At 38.0% G+C, this 24,503-nt stretch overlaps 1 protein-coding gene across 3 annotated transcripts in view; it reads right to left on the bottom strand.

Annotated features, from left to right (window-relative positions):
• Positions 1 to 24,503, bottom strand: part of ENPP3 (ectonucleotide pyrophosphatase/phosphodiesterase 3) — a 96,724-nt gene that overhangs the window by 45,334 nt on the left and 26,887 nt on the right. For all 3 annotated transcript variants that reach the window (XR_012095043.1, XM_008007027.3, XM_008007029.3), the window contains exons 7-13: positions 14,121 to 14,200; positions 11,169 to 11,288; positions 10,226 to 10,335; positions 8,622 to 8,687; positions 7,467 to 7,539; positions 2,461 to 2,569; positions 140 to 268 (exon numbers count right to left, since the gene is read on the bottom strand). Coding sequence is in view for 2 of the 3 variants with exons in the window: in XM_008007027.3 (XP_008005218.3) it covers positions 140 to 268; positions 2,461 to 2,569; positions 7,467 to 7,539; positions 8,622 to 8,687; positions 10,226 to 10,335; positions 11,169 to 11,288; positions 14,121 to 14,200 (687 nt within the window). In the remaining variant the exon portion in view is untranslated. The remainder of the gene's footprint in view (positions 1 to 139; positions 269 to 2,460; positions 2,570 to 7,466; positions 7,540 to 8,621; positions 8,688 to 10,225; positions 10,336 to 11,168; positions 11,289 to 14,120; positions 14,201 to 24,503) is intronic.

The raw sequence follows: 24,503 nt of genomic DNA, 5'->3' as shown, positions 1-24,503 counted from the left end.
TTTCCCACTTGTTTCTGTGTGGTCTTCTCAAGAAGTCAGTAGGGAGTCTGATAATCCCAACTTCCTCTCAGAATTAGAGAACTATGGTTATTCATTTTCAGTTTTACCCTTTTTTTAATATAGGTGTCTTCATACTTACAACTAAAAAAGTCATGAGGTACATTAAGAGCTCTGATGCGGGGCGCAGGCCCTTCGTACATGTAGAAGTTTATTCTGGGAAAATAATCAGTCATGTATTCCATCTTGTTACAATAAGTCTGGTCCATTCCTGAATCAAAAAATAATCATAATAATCCACTGAACATATATAAATGGCAACGGTCGATTTCCGTCATGTCAAATAGAAGACATTTTATGTTACAGATCTCAAACCAAGTTTCACTGAGAAGTTACACAATTCACTCTATTACTTTACTCTGGCAGAAAATTGTGGCAGTGGACAAGGGTCATGTTTGAGGGAAGCACAGATGGATATTATAAACAGATCATTTGTTCAACGTATAATAGATTAATGGAAGTAATTCTTACTTTTAAAAGTATATTATTTAGGCTGTGGCTCACACCTAACACTTTGGGAGGCCGAGGTGGGCGGCTCACTTGAGGCCAGGAGTTTGAGACCAGCCTAGCCAACATGATAAACCCCATCTCTACCAAAAAATACAAAAATTAGCCAGACATGGTGGCGTGGTGGCGTGCACCTGTAGTCCCATCTACTCAGGAGGCTAAGGCATGAGAATCATTTGAATCTCAAAGGTGGCGGTTGTAGTGAGCCGAGATCATGCCATTTGCATTCCAGCCTAAGTGACAGAACAAGACTCTGTCTCAAAAAAAAGTATAAAGTAATTTAAATTTATATAAGGAGTATGTGCTATAAAAAGATTTGGTAGTTAACTTTTTTTATTTGAAGATTTTTCAGACTGCATATAATATATATATATTTTTGAGATAGTCTTGCTGTGTTGCCCAGGCTATAGTGCAGTGGTATGATCTTGCCTCACTGCAGCCTCCACTTCCCGGGTTCAAGCGATTCTCCTGTCTCAGCCTCCCGAATAGCTGGGACTACAGGTGTGTGCCACCACACCCGGCTAATTTTGTATTTTTAGTAGAGACGGGATTTCACCATATTGGCTAGGCTGGTCTCGAACTCCTGACCTCAGGTGATCCACCAGCCTCGGCCTCCTAAAGTGAGGGGATTACAGGCCTGAGCCATGGTGTCTGGCTTGCATATAAATTATTATTTTAATTAATTTCTTTTAACAAAATTACACAAAAAGTTTCTCTTTAATTTTAAAACAATAGGGCAAAGTGTTAGGGAACAACCTTAGAAAATTTAAAAATACATTACTATGTTTCCCATTATCTGGATGTTCTAAAATATGAACAAAAGTTCTACAGACACACTCTTTTTCCTCCTCATGCCCCATGACTGGTCCCTTTACAGATATTGGGGCTTGACTTTAAATGTCCTCCTCAAGAAGACACTTTGACTACCCTAGCTAGGAAGGATCTACTCCATATCTAGGAAAGTACCTAGCACTGACTAGGCACTTAAAAAATATCTGTAGAGGCTGGGCGCAGTGGCTCACGCCTGCAATCCCAGCACTTTGGGAGGCCGAGGTGGGTGGATCACGAGGTCAGGAGATCAAGACCATCCTGGCTAATATGGTAAAACCTTGTCTCTACTAAAAATACAAAAAATTAGCCAGGTGTGGTGGCAGGCGCCTGTAGTCCCAGTTACTCGGGAGGCTGAGGCAGGAAAATGGCATGAACCCGGGAGGTGGAGCTTGCAGTGAGCCAAGATCGCCCCACTGCACTCCAGCCTGGGCGACAGAGTCAGACACCATCTCAAAAAAAAAAAAAAAAAAAAAAAAAAATTCTGTAGAATGAGTGCATATGTACTTCAGAACTGTTTGAATGCATTTTGCATGAGGTTGGAGAGGGTGTCCCCACTGTTTCACTTCCTTTAACATTCAGGTTAATCAAAATCAAGGGTTAACCTCAAGTAGAGAAATGTGAGGTGACAGTAACTTTAAAGATGAAAAGCTATGAATAAACACACATCTATTTACATAACCAAAAAAAATACACACGGTGTGGCAAAACTTGCCAGTTACAGTAAACTGCAGCCAATCTACATGAACGAACCATGGCTGGAATGAAGGCCCCAAAACACCCTTTAGATTGAATAAAAACCCAACCACATCCCTGTTAAATATCATTAACTCCACTTTTACAAAACATAGTGTCTATGGGTAGGTTTTCAGGACTATTAGAATAATTAAACTAGAAAATGTAATGTAGTTCTCTTTTCATCACAATCTACCACAATTCATTCCTTGCTTCTTCAAGAGACTTTAGGTCTAGAAGTAGAGAATTTAAAATATCACTGTTATCTGTGTATGATTCCTGAAGTGATAAATTATAATCAATAATAAAATAAGAATGTTTTTAAAAGCATACCATGGTCAGCCAGAAGGATGATATTGACACAGTTGTGCAAATTCCGCTGCTTTAGGCCTTCCATCAACATCCCAAAAGCATGATCTACTACCTGTAAGGCTTTAATTACCTAAAAAATAATTTGGAGTGAAGATTGTCATAATGAATTGTCTTAATTAGCCAAACCATTATCTAATCAAGTAAAAATTAAACACATATCAGTCTCTGAAACTGCTGGTTTTGAAACAGAACATCAGAGCCCAGCACTAGCACCCATGCTACCATATTCATCAAATACCAATTCCCTAAATTTCTATAAACAAAAATCTAAACCATGCTTCCTACAAAGGAAGATAGCCTGCTGGCCAATAAATACGTGAAACCATGCTGAATGTCAACAAACACTATCCAACTGTAAAGATTTTCATAGTGATGCTCTAAGTTAGAGAGAAGAGTGGACAGATACTTCTAAGACAGCCTAAAGGTCACACACCTTCCAGAGGGTCATGTGACAATAGGTTTCCAAAGAGTTAAAAACAGCATCTGTAACCCAATAATTCTACTTCTGGGCATTTGTCCTAAGTCAACACTTGGAGTACAAATGGAGACTTGCATATGAACACAGTCATCACATTATTGATTTATAATTTAAATGCAAGGAAAAATTATTTATTTATTTATTTTTAGGGACAGGGTCTTACTCTGTTGCCCAGGCTAGAGTAAAGTGGCACAATCACCGCTCACTGCAGCTTTGATCTTATGGGCTAAAGCAATCCTCCTCCTGAGTAGCTGGCACCATAGGTGGACAGCATCATGCCTGGCTAATTCTTTAATTTTTTGTAGAGATTAGATCTCATTAAGTTTCCCAGGCTGGTCTCAAACTCCTGGGCTCAAGTGATCCTCCTGCCTCAGCCTCTCAAAGTGTTGGAATTACAGGTGTGAGCTAACAAGTTTGGCCTCAAGGAAAAATAAATGATGACACATTTTTAAGAAGACTTACTCTATAGCCATGAAAAGATACTTTTAAAGAACAATGGGGCTGGGTGTGGTGGCTCAGGCCTGTAATCCTAACACTTTGGGAGGCTGAGGCGGGTGGATCACCTGAAGTCAGGAGTTCGAGACCAGCCTGGCCAACATGGCGAAACCCCATTTTTACTAAAAATGTAAACATTAGTTGGGCATGGTGGCAGGAGATTCCTGTAATTCCAGCTACTCAGGAAGCTGAGGCAGGAGAATCACTTGAACCTCAGGAGGCGGTAAGCCAAGATTGCAGCATTTCACTCTAGCCTGGGCAAAAGAGTGAAACTCCCTCTCTCCATCCCCTCACATACACAAAAAACAATGGCATAGGAAAATAGTCACAAACAATGTTAAGCATTAAAAATGAAAACCAAACTGTATACATATTGCATAATCCTGATTTTGTTTTGAAATATATTTAGCATTTCTTAGTAAACATGCATGCACAGAATATTAAAAGGAAATATATCAAAGTACTATTGAGAGTGGTTGTCTCTAAATAGTAGAATTAGAGTTCATTTTTATTTTATTGTTTATACTCACTGCTTTGTGTTTTTAAATTTTCTACACTTTATGAATATAATTCATGGAACTGACATAAAGTTTAAGTAAATTTCACTGATGTAAATTTTCTGTGTTTTTTTTTTTTTCCAGAGAATAAGAAAGCATAATAGCAATGGATTGGGGAAAGAAATATTTTATCTCTCAGAGTACTATTATAACAATGATTGCCTCTCTTTTTCTTTTTCTGAGAAGGAATTTTACAAGCCTGATAGAGTTAAGATCTTTAGTGCATTGTCTCTTGAAATCCTCACAGCAAATATTCATGGATGGAGCTACTGGAATGGCCAGTTGTAAAGGTCAGGAAACTTGAGGTTTAAAGAAGTTAAGTGACATGTTCACAGTCCTTCAGTTAATAAGGGACAGAGCAGAACTTGAACACAAGCCACTCTCTACCTACTGCTCAATCCGTCATCAACTCCAAGATGCTTTCCTGGCCTTCAGTCTTAGGGTGACCCACACTTTGCTTTGCCAGCGAGAGTCACTGTTTCCACCTGTTGTCATGACATAATGTCCTCTTTTACATAGTCATCTGACTCACTCCCCCAACCACACCGAGAACTCCCCTTCTTCTGTCCTCTGCCAGCACCCTGGCATCTGGCTGCCATTGGACTCTACAGTTTTGAAATCATCTGTGTACTTGTCTGCCTCTCAAGGAGAGCATGAGTTCTCGCAGGGAAGGGATCATGCAACCCAACTCATTACACACTTCTTGAAACCAGATTCTGTCACGAAGTACACACTCGATAGAACATGAAATGCCAGTCCCCAACTCTCACTCAGCCAAAGAAAAGAAACAAGAAATTCCTATAATAGGAAACAATTGAGTAGCTTTGATAAGTTTGAGTGATAAGTTTTCCACTTAGTGAATGGGCCAAAACAAACTAAAATAGCCTTTTTACTGTCAATTTATAAGTCATATTAATTCTGATTAAAGGTATGTGATTAAAACTCACAATAATAATTAAGAAGTCACAAAACCTTCGACTTCCATTCATTTGCCTCTTCTCCTCAAGTTTTAAGTGACATTTGGTCCTAACCCTTCTATTTTCTCACTTTACTTTCTCCTTAGGCCATCTCCACTTCCATGCGCCATCTATATGCTGCTAATATCCCAGATCTTCACCTCCTTTGAGCTTTAAATCCACATTCATTTGCCTTCTGGACATCTTCATTTGGACAACACAGGCACCTCAATTGCAAAACAAGCATCTCCCCAAACTTACCCTCCTTTAGTGGTCTTATTAATATAAATGGGACCACCTGCCGGCACATGATAGAAACTAGGAAATCAATCTTGATCCCCCAACCCCCTCACCCAGCTCACACTAAGTCATGCCAAGTCTATCTCCTAAATGAATCTCAGTTATATCATCTTCCATCCACAATGGTTGCCTCTACCGTAGTCCAAGTCACTGTTATCTCTTTTCTGGAATGTTGGGAAAGCTAACCTGTCTCTTCCCACCTGTCTTTTCCTCTTACAAAATAAAAGTGATCTCTAAACACACACAGATCTGGTCCTGTCACCTCCCTTATTACAATGCTTCTCGTTTTACTTTTTCTAGCCTGTAAGGACTTGCAAGGCCCTGCAGAATTTGATGCCTGACTCCTTCTCTGGGCTTCCTTTTAGCCCTCTTCCCTGTTTCACAATGCTGCAGACATTGGTGAGAGATAATTCTCATAGCTTGTCCAACAACTCTGGCACAGCAGAGCACAAATAAGGGTGAGTTGCTACTATTATTCTTACCATGATCACGCTGTCTACTTGCTGAGCCATCTAGTCAATTGTTTGTCAGACTATTTGCTCATTTTAAGTGTTCCTCCAATATGCACAGTTCCTTCCTCAATAAGCCCACTTGCAAATTCTGTTTCCTTTTTGTCACTCAGAGGAGAGTCTCCTAACCAGGCCAAATTTGCACCCTACTCTAGACTAGATTGAGACTGCCTAGATAGATCTCTTGAGGGAACCTTGATCTTTTCCTTTGCAGCACTTTTAAAAATTATACTTAGAATGTACTTGGGTTTTAAACTAGACCACTGAATGGGGGGGGGGGGGGGGAAGGACATGGTGCCTAATCTCAAGTCAGCTCCTGAGGTGCAACGAATGCAAATACAGTGTCCCTTCTCAAATGACAAATCATATCAAACACGGCTAACAGTTAAAATAGAAAAGAACGGCTGGGCGAGGTGGTTCATGCCTGTAATCCTAGCACTTTGGGAGGCCGAGGCAGGTGGATCACCTTGAGGTCAGGAGTTCAAGACCATCCTGGCCAACATGGTGAAACCCCGTCTCTACTAAAAATACAAAAATTAGCCTAGCATGGTGGCGCATGCCTGTAGTCCCAGCTACTCAGGAGGCTAAGACAGGAGAATTGCTTGAACTCGGGACATGGAGGTTGCAGACAGCCAAGACTGCGCCACTGCACTCCAGCCTGGGTGACAGAGCAAGACTCCATCTCAAAAAATAAATAAAGAAAAAATAAAATAAAATAAAAAGAAGGCATGGTAAATATATTTTAGATAGTTTACGCTTAGAGTAACCTGAAAAGGAGTACAATTCTGTGATACAGTCTAGAGCTGTGCAGGAATATAACAGAGGCCCAAGGCTTAAAAGTGGTGAGGCTTGAGCAAGTCCCTATATTATGAATCATTTTGGCCTAATAGGAAGGAAGGAAAAAAAGCTTTTCTGAGAAATTGCAAAGGCATGATGCCAGAACGAATATGCTTGCATTCCAATTGAGGGCAATTGTTCAACGAGTTTCCATGGGGTGGGGAAATGCCATACCCATGGCAGCCTTTGCAACTTTCTATTATGTCCGAGACAATAGAGGCTTTAATGGAGTTTAGAAGACAGAATGACTTGTTTTGCTAAAAGCAATATTTAAGGACTATGTTTGTGTAGTAAAATCATAACAGAATGGCCTAGATAATGAATAAACTTATATTAGAGAGTCCACTTCAATGATAATGGGATCCTAGAAGGGAAATAACTCTGCCTGAGGCAATAACATGTTAAATCCAGTTATAAGGAACTTATAAATGAACTGTGGGAGAGTGACAGCTGGATATACCACAATGGACTTGCAGGTGACTTAGCCTGAAATACACCACACTAGTATGAATCGGTTTGTGTAATATCTAGCCTTCATGTTTTCATTATATGCAACAACAGTGCCACATCTAAGTATTCAATGATAGTTTTTCAAATGATTCAAGATATAGTTAATAACGCAGTTGTCCTTTCTAGAATTTCAACTATTTTATGGTTAAGAAGGCAGTTGAACCATGGCATCCCTTTTATACCTTCAACTATTTTGATCTTCTTGTGTATGTATCAAAGACATTTGTGCTCAGTAGAAGTTAAAGAATACTATTTTGTTTTGCAGGTTAGGGTTAGATGATTTTACATTGTTTTGTTTTTTTAAAACAAAACAAAACAAACTTACTCTGGCACTGACTGGTCCACCTGCATGTCCAGAGGAATCAGGTTCTTCAAAATACATGGTATAAAAACTGGGTCTAAGGGTAAAATTGAAACAGAAATATGTTATCAATTTGCGATAAACTTACAGGCTGGATTGGGGGATTTTGTAGATCTCGGGCTTGCCGGCCATTGCCTTTTCTTTCTCTCTAACCTCCTCCTCTTTGTTCAGACCCGGTAGTTCTACTTGGCTCCAGCAAGGATAGGTTTCCTGACAGGAAGTAAATAAGACTTTCCCAGATATAAGCACTGGTACGCCCCTGTTGTGAAATTCTGTTTTGTTCTTGCAGTTAAGACCAGTTTTGGTGTGCCCCAGTCCTTTCTGTTTCCCAGTTTCTGACTTTTTGCTGATTCTTGGTTCTGTTATACTAAGTTCTTTCTTCCGGTGTCTGGTTTCTGATGCACTGTTTACCTGGAGCTCCTGGTTAGCCTTCAATGAGCCTCCATGCTCACTCCAATCTGTGGGCATGGGCTTGATGGAGCACCTCTGGCTCTTGGAGTCAGTCCTTATAACTGAGTGTCAGGCCTGCTCCCAGCTCTGCTCCATTCCACATCTGGCTTTGGTTCTGTGATATTTGCCTCTGCTCTCTGGTGTTAGCGCTATCTCTGTCGTTCAATAATGTCAACCACATTTTCGAAAACGAAAAGTTACCAGCTCTCAGGAATAATTTCCTTTATCTTATTTTTGAGACAGAGTCTCACTGTGTCACCCAGGCTGAAGGGCAATGGCATGATCATAGCTCACTGCAGCCTCAAACTTCTGAGCTCAAGTGATCATCCCACCACAGCCTCCCAAGTAGTTAGGACTACAACTGCGTACAACCATGACCAGCTGGTTTCTTTACTTTTTTTTAGAGACAGGGTTTCACTATGTTGTCCAGGCTGGTCTGGGACTCCTGGGCTCAAGTGATCCTCCTGCCTCAACCTCCCAAAGTGCTGGGATTACATGAGTGAGACCCCCCTGCCCAGCCAGGAATAATTCATGAAAAGTGCCCATTAAAAGGCAATGCCACATTGTTTCAAAAATAGCCAAAAATTGTAATTTAAAGTGAAGAAATAACTTCATTTTTTACCCATATATATGCCACTATGCCAGCACTTTTCTGATACTCGACATTACCTTTCAGCTTTGGGCAGGTCCAGCCATTTTAACAATGTAGAAATCCTCTCTTCATATGGGACACTTCTGAAAAAATAGAGTAGAAATAATTCTTTAAAATGAATCAAATCAAGAATAACTCCATTACATTCCTATTCAGAAAGGTTAATATCTTCAGCTATCCATTTTGTGTTCCTATATAATCACAATACTGAAAGGTATTCACTATTATTCAAAGGGATTTCTGTTTATAGATGCACTTGCAGCACTATAAATGAAATGCAGATTGTTTTATTTCACCCCACCCTTCTCTCCTTCAGTTTCCCCCAAATGAAATAAAAGACAATTGATTATGATCCATTAATTCCATTTTTAAAAATTTATGCATATGCATATATTGAACATCTATTGCCAGATACTATTTGTTTATTCAAAACAGAATTTATCAGTGAGCAAACCAAAGATTACATTCTAGTGCAGGAAAACAAGTAACAAACAATTGACCTAACATAAAAATAAAATATATAGTGTATTAAAAGGTGATAAATGCTGTGGACCAAAAAAAAAAAAACAAAAAAAAAACAAAAAAAAACACTACAGCAGAGTAACTGAGATGAAGGTGGTTTGGAATTTTAAATCTTAAGTATAACTGGGGTAAGACAATATTGAGAAGGTAATTTTTCAACAGCGCCAGAAGGCAGTGAAAGAGTAGGCATTCAGATCCATGAAGCAAATCATCTCAGGGAGGGTGAACAGCCAGTGCAATGTCCTGCAGCAGAAGCAAGCCTAGTATGTTGAAGTCCACCAAGGAGTTCAGAGTGAGCACCTGAGGGAGTAGCAGAAGAGGAGGTCAGAGAGGTAAGGGGACACCAGAGGTCATACCACATAGGGCCTTGTAAGCTTTTACTCTGAGTGATACAGGGAGCCACTGAAGTTTTGGTGCCAAATAATGCCATAATTGGACTTGCATTTTATTTTATTTTATTTATTTGAGATGGAGTCTCGTTCTGTCGCTCAGACTGCAGGAGTCCCTGATCTCAGCTCACTGCAACCTCTGCCTCCTGGGTTCAAGCTATTCTCCTGCCTCAGCCTCCAGAGTACCCAGGATTACAGACAATGTGCCACAATGCCTGGCTAATTTTTGTATTTTTTCTTCTGGTAGAGATGGGGTTTCACCATGTTGGCCAGGCTGGTCTTGAACTCCTGACCGCAAGAGATCAGCCCATCTCAGCCTCCCAAACTGTTGCGATTACAGGCGTGAGCCACCGCACCCGGCTGGACTTGCATTTTAAAGGAATCCCTCTGGTGGGTGGGATGAGACTAGAAGTAGAGAGATGAGTAAAGAGGCAACTGCAGTTAATACAGGCAAGAGATGACAGCTCGAACCAGAGTGGTAATGCTAGAGGTAATTAAAAGTTCTCAGGCTACATAGATTTTTAATTAGAGCCAAAAGCATTTACTGAGAGACTGCTTGAGTGATATAAAGGAAAGGAGTCAATGGTGACTTCCAAGATTTTTGGCTTAAACAACTGGATTAATGGAATTGCCACCAAGATTAAGACAAAAACATCCTGATCATTTCTGCCTAACTGGGAGAATATCTGAAAGTGCTTCACTTTCACTACCGGTTGTAAGGCATGTATATGGAAGGAAAGGAGCCATTTATAGCCACTTCTGATCCAGGCCAAAAGTAGGTGGCGGCTTTTAAACCTTGATACATTGCTGTCAGCCACATCTGTAAGAAGAGAAAATTTAGGATAAGCGAAAGTCAATAATTACTTTGGGTAGAAATGGTGTACCTTACCAGAAACTAAACAAGATTAACAGTTGCAACATGTATTAAAGTTGAAATTTTAATCTTTGTAACAATTAAAAGACATAATTATCTAAGAATCTGCCTCAAAAACCAAAAACATAGCAAGCTACTAAGAAGCAAGATCATTTCTTTTCAAACTGGTAAAATTAGATGGTTCCTCTCTCCCTTTAAAAGAATTACAACCTGTAATCCCAGCACTTTGGGAGGCTGAGGCAGGTGGATCACAAGGTCAGGAGATCGAGATCATCCTGGCCAACATGGTGAAACCCCATCTCTACTAAAAGTACAAAAAAATTAGCTGGGCATGGTGGTGCGTCCCTGTAGTCCCAGCTACTCAGGAGGCTGAGGCAGGAGAATTGCTTGAATCCAAGAAGCGGAGGTTACAGTAAGCTGAGATCGCACCACTGCATGCCAGCCTGATGACAGAGTAAGACTCTGTCTCAAAAAAAAAAAAAAAAAAAAAAAATTACCAAACAAAATGAGGAAAAACATTAACAGATAATCTTTCTGAGTAACTTCCAGATAGATACATTTATAACCCAACACCCAAGTTTAAACATAGCTATTTGAGTTAACAGCCATAAATGTTTTAAAAATTCAAGTTACAAATAGTGGTAAAACACCTTCCCACCCTCAGTCTTTAGAAACTATATGGGTGACATAGAACTTGCTCCACTGAGCAAGAAGAGTGACCTCCTGCCACACTGAGAAATGGAGGTTACTTCAGTTGGCACATGTAGAATGCTACATACTGGTTGCCCATGCCACCAGGCTGGATTATTTTGTTCCTCTGAAGAAAGTGAAAAATTCTTGTTGAGATTTACATCATACATATTATTGTCAATGATGCCATGTGATTCCGGATACAAGCCCTAAAATGATAATTTAAAAAAAGATGTAAGATAAAACATTAGTAAAATAGAAATTTAAATTAAAATAGCACATGATCTATTACTCATATCTAGGAAAGGTACTGTATATCTTTCAGTGTAAAACACCTGGACCTGAACTTAAATATCAGAAGATATTGTCATCCCTTGGCTTTCATAGGGCATGGTTCCATGACCTCCCTCAGGTACCAAAATCAGAAGATGTTTAAGTCCCTGCTAGAAAATGTCTTGGGATTTGCATATAACCTATGCATACCCTCCTATATATTTTAATCATCTCTAGATTACTTGTAATAGCTAATACAATATACATGCTATGTCAATCATTGTTGTATTGTTTAGGGAATAGTGACAAAAAAAGTCTATACATGTTCAGTACGGATGCAATTTTTTTCCAAATATTTCCTTCCTTCCTTCCTTCCTTCCTTCCTTCCTTCCTTCCTTCCTTCCTTCCTTTCTCTTTCTTTTCTTTCTCTCTTTCTTTCTTCCACTTTTATTTTAGGTTTGGGGGTACATCTGAAGGTTTGTTACTTAGATAAACAGGTGTCATGGGGGTTTGTTGTACATATTATTTCATCAGCCAGGTATTAAGCCAGTACTCAATAGTTATCTTTTCTGCTCCTCTCCCTCTTCCCATCCTCCCCACTCAAGCAGACCCCAGTGTCTGTTGTTTCCTCTTTGTGTTAATAAGTTCTTATTATTTAGCTCCCATTTATAAGTGAGAACATGTGGTATTCAGTTTGCTAAGGATGATAGTCTCCAGCTCCATTTATGTTCCCACAAAAAATATGAGCTTGCTTTTTTATGGCTGCATAATATTCCATGGTGTATATGTACCACTTTCTTTATCTAGTCTGTCATTGATGGACATTTAGGTTGATTCCACCCAAACATTTTTAATTCACAGTTAGTAGAATCCAAGGATTCAGAACCCACACATATGGAGGGCCAAGTGTGTATATATATATTTTTTCTAGTTCTACCATGTTCATAGCAGCAAATAAGAGACATTAGGCTGATGGCTTGTCCTGATGGTGTTAACATAACTTTTGTGTGCTTAGTAACTGTTTAATTAACTGTTAAACTTTCCCATATTAGAATAATGGTTAGCCACTGGTTATATTATCAATAATAGCAAATAATTTACTAGATAGAAGCTTTCTATACATCAAATATCCTGGCTAAAGTGAATTAAAGGGTGTTACCAGCATTTTAAAGGCAGCCTGCCAAGTCTCTACCCATCTTCCCTGCCATCCACCCACCTATCCAACCAATCATTTATTTAATCAAATCCCACATATTTATTTAATCATTCCACACATTTTTATTAAATGACTATAGATTTTAGGGTCTTTATTTTAGAACATTGCTAGGTATATGAATATGTATGCATATATATGTATAAAAATATATAAATAGTAAATTAATTGCATTTATGCATAATCCCTTATTTTATGTATACATATATGTACATATGGTATATATTTATGTATATATGTATATACAGTTAATTATTATTTTTATAGTAGTTCTATAAAGTTGTCATGAACACTAAACTAATGATTACTGAACCATTGCTCCTAGGAAAAACACAGAATTAGGTTCCTGAGAGCCTCTGGTTACAACAGTTTTGTCTTCTGATCAATACATAACCTTGTTTTATGAGTGTTTTTGTTTGAAGTCACCTTCTTTTTGTATATTGTTGGTTCACTCATGGTATAACTCAGGTCTGAGCAAAGTTTACCTAACACACATATTTCCTCTGTAAGGCAATTCACAGCCTTCTTGCTCTTAGGAACACCAGAAACCACGTCAGCACTATGCAAGGGGACCATTTTAACCAGTGAAATAACTCCCCCCAAAACATGAGCATATAAAAAGTATGACATTCAATAAACAGTAAGATTGTGAAAATGATACTTGTTTATAGTATGACAGCTAAAACAAGACAGCAGAATGTCTCCTGGTTAGACCTTAGCTAGGAACATGAGCATTGGGCAACTCAACTTTTTGTGCTTCTTTGTGATGGCTGCAAATGACGATAAATGCACTGTACTTATTGATTTGGGGGTTACAAATAAATGTTAGCAAGTAGGCAAACCCACAAATACAGAGTCTGCAAGTAATGAGAATACATACACACATTTGTGTGGGGGTTAAAATTTAAATGTCACAGTTACTGTTCCATAGTAATAAAAGATTAAAACCCAAAGTAACAAAGACACAAATATCCTTTGAGGCAGCGGATGCCTTAAATGTGTTCTAAATCCACCTGTCTTAAATAATTTAATTTTGAGTTCATTTTAATCATTCTACCTACATCTTTTTATACACTGAGGATAATTCACTTGCTTTTATTGCTTTATCTAAAGAGATGTAGACAGTGTGAATTCCTTCATGAAAAAGAAGTTCTATCAAGTTAATTGTAATGAAAAGACTAGGAAAGAACAAAATTTCCCACATCAAAGTAGTTGGCCCTATATATAGCCTACTGTTCCCAGCAGACCTTCAGATAAACAAAGGGCAATCGAAAGACCAGAGGAAAATGGTATTTCTCACATCAAAGGGTCTGTTTTGGGCTCAGCACAGGTGAATTAACCTAATGCTGGACACTTATTCATAGTTCATGCCTCACAGCCCTGGATTGACCTCATATTGAGCCATTCCTTCCAGCCTGAATTCAGCCATGAACTATTCCCACATGTGCTCGAGAAAGGTAAGTCTCAGAACTCGGCCAGTTCCTGCCCAAACATGTCTGTCTTATGTGGTCAGTTCTGGTCTTTGGCCTGTCTTACCATGGGGTCAAGCACTCACCGTGACAATGGTGTAATGATTTGGGAAGGTTTTGGTAGGATACATAGCTCTCATGTATTTTGAATGAATTCCACATGTTTCTGCAACAGAATATGGTGAGAAATTAGGAAGTTGTTTCTTCTTCAGTTTTTTGGATAACTAAAAATCTGAACATGAAAGTCTCCCAGAAAAATAGAAAAAAAGCTAAAAAGTTGATTGAAGATGGAAAGAGGTTGAAATTCTGGTCTCTAAGCTTCCTCCATTCCAGGGAATGTCAGTCTTTTAGGAGAGGAGTGAGCTAAATCAAGGTGTATATATTTTTTTCTGGAAGAGCCAGTGATACACATGTTAGGCTTTGCAAGGCCATATGATCTTTGTTGCAACACCTCTCCACTCTGGCATTGAGGCCCCAAAGCATCCGTAGACAATAAATAAACAAATGAACATGGCCATGTTCCAATAAAACTTTCTTTATGGACATTGAAATTTGAATTTCAGGAAATTTTTACATGTCACAAAATATTTTTACTTTCTTCCAACCATTTAAAAATGTAGAACAGACTAGGCCCAGTGGCTCACACCTGTAATCCCAGCACTTTGGGCAGATCACTTGAGCTCAAGAGTTTGAGGCCAACCTGAGCAACACAGTGAAACCCCATTTCTGCATAAAAAATTAATAATTAGCTGGGTATGGTGGCATGCGCCTGTTTAGTCCTAGCTACTCAGGAGGCTGAGGTGGGAGGATTGTTTGAGCCCAGGAGATGGAGTCTGCAGTGAGCTGTTATCGCACCACTGCACTTCAGCCTGGGTGACAGAGTGAAACCCTGTTTCAAATGAATAAATAATTTTTAAAATAAGTAAAACAACTCTCAGTATATATGGCAGGCCATACACAAACGAGCAGAGTGAACCAGATTTGGCCTATGGGCCACAGCTTGTGGACCCCTGAGCTAAATGTACTCTATATTATACACTGCCAGTTTGTTTGCTTTATATAGCGTTGGCATCCAGCTGATAGTTCTTACATGTAAAGTATCTAATATAACAAAAGTCAACACTACTACCTAGACAAATGAAAAAGGATTTCACTTGTATAACTGCATAAGCCTATGTCATGTAGTACTGTTTACAAATTAAGCTAACTTTACTGCTTCTTACTTTTAGTACAGTTTCCATTAGACCAGGGAAGTTTCCTGTGATCTGTGTTTCACAAAGTATGACAGTAATTTAGCTTCATTATTCTGTTGTTTTCAATCTGTGCAATAACCCTGTTTAAAGAGGTCAGAACCACTGGGGCACATTGCTATTTCCTCTGCACCAGTGAAGTACAAGAAATTTTCCACAGCAAAATTGTGTTGCCTCTGCTTCTAAAATAAAGCTTCACCATTATAGATTCTCTTTAAGTCGAAACAAAACATGAAATTGCTTGTCGTCCAAAAAGTCACGAGCTTTGCTGCTGAACACAATGAGTGTGTTCTCAAATAGGCATGGGGTTGGTCTCCTTCCCAGCCTCTCATTCAGGAATTTCCTCCTTCAGAATCTTCTAGGGCCCCATATCAAGTCCACTATACAGGATTCTCTGATGGGTATTGGAAGGTAGGAGATGAAGGAAAGGGAGATAAAAAAAAATCTACTTTTTTTTCTTCTTTCTTTCTTTTTTGAGATGGAGTCTCTCTCTGTCACCCAGGCTAGAGTGCAGTGGCACGATCTCGGCTCATTGCAACTTCTGCCTCCTGGGTTCAACTCCTGCCTCAGCCTCCCAAGTAGCTGGGACTGCAGGTGCCCACCACCATGCCCAGGTAATTTTTGTATTATTTGGTAGAGATGGAGTTTTGTTATGTTGGCCAGGCTGGTCTCAATCTCCTGGCCTCAGGTGATCCACCTGCCTCACCCTCCCAAAATGCTGGGATTATAGGCATCAGCCCCTGTGCCTGGCCAAAAATTTACATTTTTAACAAGCACCCCAGCATCCTAATGTATTTAAGTTTGAGAACTGCTCCAGGACTTAATTTATGAAACATAAGATTAAAATAACCTTTATTTTTCTTATTTAATCAATATCACCAATAAGTAAATCTTGATCTCAATTAGGGAAAGACATTTAATATTGTTGAGAAGTCATATAACAAGAAAATAAAATGCGATCTAGTCCACTTACACAATTAAAATAATTTAAGTGGGAAAAAATTCATACAATGAACAGATACATAAAGTCAGTTTCTGTTTCAATATCCTTCAAACGTGGGTGGCAAACTCAAATTCTTAAATGGTTAAAGCTAGAGGATAAAATAAAATGTAAACTAAGCTACCGGTATTGTGAAAGCATGGCACCACCCTAGTTATATGATGTCATAAATAAGACACATCTGCTGACTCTCTATAGACTCAAGCTACCGTTTTGTATCACCTGCCCTTGAACCACAGCTACTGTATGTCTTCTACCATGGTTTCTTCCAAATATGAATCATTTAAGTTATGCTCGAACAGACCACTTCTGGAAAGACACGCAGTAAACCAGTGAGCGGTTGCTTTTGCAAAGGAAAAGCAGGAAGACCAGGAAAAAGGTTTTGTTCATTTATTTTTACTTATACTCTCGAATATTGCCTTAAAATGTTTACATATGTATTTTACTTCTAAAAAAACAATTAAAAAAAAGAAAGTACTAAACAAAATATCTGAAAATATAAATGAGATAAGCCTATGCAACTAGGTTTATAGTAACTAGAAACTATGAGAAGTAGCAAAGGTCTAAATGGGTGAGTAGGTATAGCAACCAAAGAATGCAAGGTAGGCCGGGCGTGGTGCTCATGTCTGTAATCCCAGGATTTTGGGAGGCTGAGGCAGACAGATCACCTGAGGTCAGGAGTTCAAGACCAGCCTGGCCAACATGGTGAAACCCTGGCTCTAATAAAAATATAAAAACTAGCCCAGTTCAGTGGTGCACGCCTGCAATCCCAGATACGTGGGAAGCTGAAGCAAGAGAATTGCTTGAACCCGAGAAGCAGAGGTTACAGTAAGCTGAGATTGCCCCACTGCACTCCAGCCTGGGTGACAGAGCGAGACTCCATCTCAAAAAAAAAAAAAAAGAGTGAGACTCCGACTCAAAAAAAACCACAACAATGTAGTCCTTGTGAAATTCTTATAGGATTGGCATAATGAAATAGTATTAAGGTATTTGTACAAATGGAAAAGATAGCAAACTGTTCACTAGTATTCACAGATTCACACGCTGAAAATAGGTACTTTCATTTTATATGTAATTTAGTAGAATAACCTCTTAGAAAGATTAGCCATAATGTTGGCCTGTATCATTTCTAGCACTCAAAAAAAAAAACAAAAAACAAAAAAAAACAAAAGAAACAAAAAAGGAGGAATAAGCTCTGCAGGGGCTTCATTCTTCCCAGAGTTGCAAGTATGCATTCAAGCCCTTGGCACATAAAGAAGAAGGGTCAAAAGAGAGCAAAGAGGAGTGATGTTAGCAAGATAACAGAATAGGAAATCTTAGACGACTCTTCCCACAGCAGACACTATCATTCAATAGCCACACATAAATCAATTTCCTTTGTGAGAAACCCAGAGACTACTTGACAGGCTCCTGCTTAACACGCAAGTATAACCCCAGTTACATTGAAACCAGTAGGAAAAGCAGAACCATTTCTTTGACATAATACCCGTTCCCAGAACCATGCTATATGATCAGGAGAGAACTCTCAACTTTTGGTTTCTCCCCAAGGAGGGAAAAAATTGGACCACACATATAACACTCCAATTTTTCCAGGTGCTGTCTGAAAAACTGGCTTCTATCTCACCTGAGTTAGAAGAGCTGAGATCCAACATGTATTAGTCTCCTGTGTGCTACAAAGAACAAAGAGGAGATTTGAACTAGCATACGGGCACTCATCACAGCTTCTGCTCTTGGCTCAGCACAGAGAAATCAGACAATAACCCTAACTCCCAGCTTCTCCCAGGGGAGGAAGAGTTGCACTAAGTGTCCAATGCCCCAACTTTTCTAGGGACTGCCCAAAGGACTGGCTTTTTCGGTCTTGTCTGTATTGGAGCACTAATGGAACCTAGCATACTCTAGTCACCTGGGGGCCAGTGAGAAAAAACACAGTGGTTTGATGTAGCAGATTAGTCACCATAGCCCCTCTCCCTGGTGCAGCACAGAGAAAAAAAAAGCAAGAGAAAGGAGAAGAAAAAAAAAGCCCCACAAAACAAAACAAAATCCAGATCCCAACTTATCTCTGGGGAGTGAAAGATTTGGACAAGACATCTAATGATCCAAATTCTCTGGTGACTGCCCAAGGAGCTGGCTTCCTTCCAAGATAAGTTTCACTCATCTAGGAACACCAATGGGACCTAGTGTGCTCTAGACACTTGGGGCCCCTAAGAACAGAAAACAAGGTTGGACTAGCATGAAGGTTTAAGGGGCCTCCAGAATCCCTGATCAGGTCTACTGATGAGGGTTTCTCTTACAAAAGCCCAGTCCATGAAAATTGAGAAAGGTGACTGTTTTGTCCAATGTGCAGATGGCAACACAGAGTAAAGGAAAATGAAGAAATGGGGAAATACGTTCAAAATAAAGGAAGAAGATAAATCTTCAGAAATTGACCTGAGTGAAGCAGAGGTACAATTTTCCTAACAGACATTTCAAAATAACTGTCATAAAGATGCTCATTGAAGTGATGAGAACAATGAAGTGATGAGAATAAAGTGAAAATTTCCACAAAGAGAGGCAAACTCAGACCTTTAAAAATTATTCAGGCAAAGGAGCAAAAAGAGAAAAGAATAGAAAGAAGTGATGAAAGATTAAGAGAACTGTGGGACACCAACAAGTGGGTTAATATATGCATGATGGGGTTTCCAGAGAAGAAAAAGAGAAAGAACTAGAAAGCTAATAGAAAGAAATAATGGCTGAAAACTCCCAAATCTAGTGAGGAAAATGGGCAACCAGATCCAGGAAGCTTGAAGGATTCTAAATAAGATGAACCTAAAGAAATCCACACCAAGACATATTATAATCAAATGTCAAAAATCAAAGACAATGAATTTTGAAAGCAGCAAAATAAAAGCAACTCACAATATACAATAGAAGCCCTATAAAACAATCAGCGGGGTTTTTTTGTTTTGTTTTGTTTTTTCAGAACCCTTACAGAACATTAAACACAACACAACACGTTTGTCTCAAGCATGCCTGGAACATTCTACAGGATAGATCACATTAGATCACAGAACAAGTCTTAACATATTTTAAAAATTGCAATCATACCAAGTATTTTCTCCAACTACAATGGAATAACACTGGAAATCTATATCACAAGGAAAACTGAAAAATTTACAAATAATGTAGAAATTATGTAACACACTTTTGAACAACCAATGGGTCAAAGAAGAAATCAAAGGAGAAATTAGAAAATACCTTGAAACAAGATGAGTGAACATGAAAATGGAATGCAGCAAAAGGAGCTCTAAGATAGAAGTTATAGAAATAAATGCCTACTTTAAGAAAGAAGAACAATTTCAAATAAACTACTTAATTTTGCACCTCAAGGAACAGAAAAAGGAACAAACTAAATCCAAGGTTAGCAGAAAAAAGAAACAAAATTAAAGAAGAAATGAAACAGAGAATAGAGAAACAATAGAATAAATCAATGAAACTAAGAGTTGGTTCTTCGAAAAGATGAACAAAATTGACATACTTTTAACTAGACCAAGAAAAAGAGAGAAAACTCAAATAAATAAAATCAGAAAGAGGAGACATTACAATTGATACTGCAAATATAAAAGGTTCGTAAGAGAATACTATGAATAATTATATGCCAACAAACTGCATAACCTAGTAGAAATGGATAAATTCATAGAAACATACAAAGTACCAAGACTGAATCTTAAATAAATAGAAAGTCTGAATAAATCTATAAACAGTAAGGAGATTAAATCAATAACTAAAATCCTCCCAAGAAAAAGACCAGGACCAAATGGCTTCACTGAAAATTTCTCTACCAAAAATTTGAATAACTAATGCCAATTCTTCTCAAACTCTTCCAAAAACTGAAGACAAGAGAATGCTTTCAAATTAATAAGGCTAGCATTACCCTAATATAAAAGCTATACAGTCATCACGATAAAAGATAATTTCAGGTCAATATTCCTGATGAAAATAGATGCAAAAATCTTTAACAAAATACTAGCAAAATAAATTCAACAACACAATGAAAAGATTATACACTATGATCATGTGGGATTTATCCGTGGGGTGCAAGGATGGTTCAACACATGAAAATCAATTAATGTGATATATAGCATTAACAGAATGAGGGATAAAAATTACGTGATCATTTCAATAGAAGCAGAAAAAGCATTTGATAAAATTCAACACCCTTTCATGATAAAAGCTCTCAACAAACTAGGAATACAGTCAGTCATGCATTGCTTAAAGACAGGGATACATTCCTAGAAATGTGTTGTTAGACAATTCCATCATTGTGCAAACATAATAGGGTGTACTTAACAAACCTAGATGGTAAAGCCTACTATGCACGTAGCCTATATAGTAAAGTCTATTGTACAAATCTGTACAGCATGTTATCCTACTGAATACTGTAAGCAATTGTAACACAGTGGTATTTGTATATTTAACCCTATCTATCTAAATATAGAAAATGTACAGTAAAAATATGATCACGTATCATGAATAAGGATTGCAAGACTGGAATTGCTCTGAGTAAGTCAGTGAGTAACTGGTGAGTGAATGTGAAAATCTAGGACATTACTGTAAACTACTAGAGACTTTATAAACACTGTACACTTAGGATATGCTAAACTTATAAAAATATATGTTTTTCAAACATTAACCGTAGCTTACTGTAACTTTTCTACTTTATGAACTTTTAATTTTTTCAACTTTTTGACTCTTTTGTAATAACACTGATTTAAAACACAAACACATTGCACAGTTGTACAAAAATATTTTCTTTCTTTATGTCTTTATTCTATAAGCTTTTGTTTTTTAATTTTTTGTTTTTACTTTTTAAATGTTTCTGTCAAAAACTAAGACACAAACTCACACATTAGCCCACACCCACATGGGGTCAAGGTCATCAATATCACTGTCTTTTACCTCCACTTCTTGCCCTACTGAAAGGTCTTCAGGGACAATAAAATGCATAGATAGGTTGTCTTCTATGATAACAGTACCTTCTTCTGAAATACCTACTGAAAAACCTGCCTGAGGCTGTTTTATAGTTAACATTTTTTAATAAGTAGGAGTACACTCTAAAATAATGTACAAAGTATAAGTATAGTATAAGCCGGGCACAGTGGCTTATGCCTGTAATCCCAGCACTGTGGAAGGCCGAGGTAGGATGATCGCATGAGCCCAGGAGTTTGAGCCAGCCTGGGCAACATATCAAGACCCCATCTCTTTTAAAAAAAAGTATAGTATAGTAAATCTAAACCGGTAACAGTCATTTATTATCATTACCAAATATGATGTAATGTACATAAATGTGTGTACTTTTTTATGACTGGCAGTGCAGTAGGTTTGTCTTCACCAGCATCACCACAAAAATGTGAATAATGCATTGCACTATGACATTATAATTTCTCTGACATCACTAGGTGATATAATTTTTTTTTTTGAGACAAGAACTCACTTTGTCACCCAGGTTGGAGTGCAGTGGTGTGATCATAGCTTACTGCAACCTTGAACTCCTAGGCTCAAGGGATCCTTCTGCCTCAGTCTCCTTAGTAGCTGGGACTACTGGCACACCCCATTGTGCTTAGCTAATTTTTTTTTTTTTTTGGTAGAGACAGGGTTTCACTTTGTTGCTCAGGCTAATCTTGAACTCCTGGGCTCAAGCAGTCCTCCTTCCTTGGCCTTCTGAAGTGCCGGGATTGCAGACATAAGCAACCATGCCCAGCTGGTGATGGGAATTTCTCAACTCCATTATAATTTATGGGACCATCATTATATATGCAGTCTGTTGTTGATTGAAATGTTGTTGGGTGGCACATGGCTATAGAAAAAATACCTCAACATAATAAAGATTATATGAAAAGTCTACAGCTAACATCCTATTCAACGGTGAAAAACTGCAAGTTTTTCCATCTAAGATCAGGAACAAAGCAAGACTGTCCACTCTCTTAGCCTGAGCAATTAGGCAAGAAAACAAAAGGCATCCAAATAGGAAAGAAAGGAGTAAATCTGTGCCTATTTTCAGAAGAAGTGATATTATCTACTGAAAGCTCTAAATATGTAAAAGCTTTAAATAAATTTTAGAACTAATAAATGCAGTAAAGTTGCAGGATACAAAATCAACATAAAAAATCAGTTGCATTTCTATGTATTAATAATGAACTATTCAATCTCATTTATCAACATTGAAAATAATAAAATTCTTAGAAATAAATTTAAGAAAATGAAAGGCTTCTATATGAAAACTATGAAATATTGGGAAAAGAAGTCAAGGAAGACATAAACAAATGGAAAGACACCTCATGTTCATGGACTCGAAGACTTAATATTGTTAAAATGTTTGTATTACCCACGACAATCTACAGATTCAATGCAATCTTTATCAAAACCCCAATGACAGTTTTTACAGAAATAGAAAAAAAAATTAAATTCGTTAAGACCCCAGATAACCACGACAATCTTGAAAAAGAACAAAGCTGAAAACATCAAAGCTCCTGATTTCAAAATATATTAAAAATCTTCAGTAATTAGAACAGTGTGTTTTTAAAAACAGATGTATAGACCAATGAAAAAGAATAGGGAGCCCAGGCTGGGCTCAGTGGCTCACACCTGTAATCCCAGCACCTTGGGAGGCCAAGGCAAGCTTGAGCTCAGGAGTTCAAGACCAGCCTGGACAACATGGCAAAACCACATCTGTACAAAAAATACAAAAATTAGCCAGTCATAGTGGCATGCAGTGCCTGTATTCTCAACTACTCTGGAGGCTGAGGGGATCGCTTAAGCCTGGGAGGCAGAGGTGGCAGTGAGCTGAGATCACACCATCACACTCCAGGCTGGGCGACAGAGTGAGAGCCTATTTCAGGAAAAAAAAAAAAAAAAAAAAAAAATGGAATAGAGAGCCCAGAAATAAATCAATAAATCCATGCGTATATGGTCAACCAATCTTCAAAAAGGTTGCCAAGAAGAATACACAATGGGAAAGAATAGTTACTTCAACAAATGATGTCAGAAACTGGATATCCATATGCAGAAAAATGAACTTGAACTCTGATCTTATACCATATACAAAAATCAACTCAAAGTATATTAAAGATTTAAAAGTAAGACCTGAAACTGTAAATCTTCTGGAAGGAAACATAGGGGAAAATCTGCAGGACATTGGTCTTGGCAATGATTTCATGAACCCGATGCCAAAAGCACAGGCAACAAAAGCAAAAATATACATGTAGGAGTATATCAAACCAAAAAGTTTCTGCACAGCAAAGGAAACAATCAATAAAATGAAAAAGCAACATATGAAATGGGGGAAAACACTTTCAAACCATATATCTGATAAGAAGTTAAGTTCCAAAATATATAAGGAACTTCTACAACTTGATAGCAAAAAATCCAATAGTCTCATTAAAAAATGGGCTAATGACCTAAATAGATATTTCTTCAAAGAAGAAAGATATTGTTCATCTCTAAAGACATACAAATATCCAATAAGTGTATGAAAGATGCTCAATGTCACTAATCATCAGAAAAATGCATATCAAACCAAAACGAGGCAGGGCACAGTGGCTCATACCTGCAATCTCAGCACTTTGGGAGACCGAGATGGGAGGATCACTTGAGCCCATGAGTTTGAGGCCAGCCTGGGCAACATAGCAAGACCTCATCTCTAACATAATAATAATAATTAAAAATAAAAATTAGAAAATGAGATATCATATCACATCTGTTAGGGTATCTAGTATCAAAAAAACAACAAAAAAAACAGGTGTTGATGAAGATATGCAGAAATTGGAACTCTTGTACACTGTTGATAGAAAGGCAAAGTGGTATAGTTGCTATGGAAAATGGTATGGAGGTTTCTCAAAAACTTAAAAATAGAATTATATGATCCAGCTATTCTACTTTTGAGTATTTATCCAAAAGGGTTGAAATCAGGATCTCAAAGAGATTAGCACTCCCATGTTCACTGCAGCACTACTCATAAGAGCCAAGATATGATAACAATCTATTTCTCTTTCAAAAGATAAATAGATTTTTAAGATGGCATATACATACAATGGAATATTATTTGGCCTTAATAAAAGAGGAAAATCTTGCAACATGTGGTAACATGGATGAACCTTGAAGATATACTAAGTGAAATAAGCTAGTCACAGGAACACTAACACTGTATGATTCTACTTCCATGAGGTTATCTAAAATAGTCAAAA

This window comes from Chlorocebus sabaeus, chromosome 13, assembly GCF_047675955.1.
Source record: "Chlorocebus sabaeus isolate Y175 chromosome 13, mChlSab1.0.hap1, whole genome shotgun sequence".
In the NCBI taxonomy this organism is placed as follows: domain Eukaryota; kingdom Metazoa; phylum Chordata; class Mammalia; order Primates; family Cercopithecidae; genus Chlorocebus; species Chlorocebus sabaeus.
This window is presented reverse-complemented; position numbering and strand designations above follow the sequence as displayed.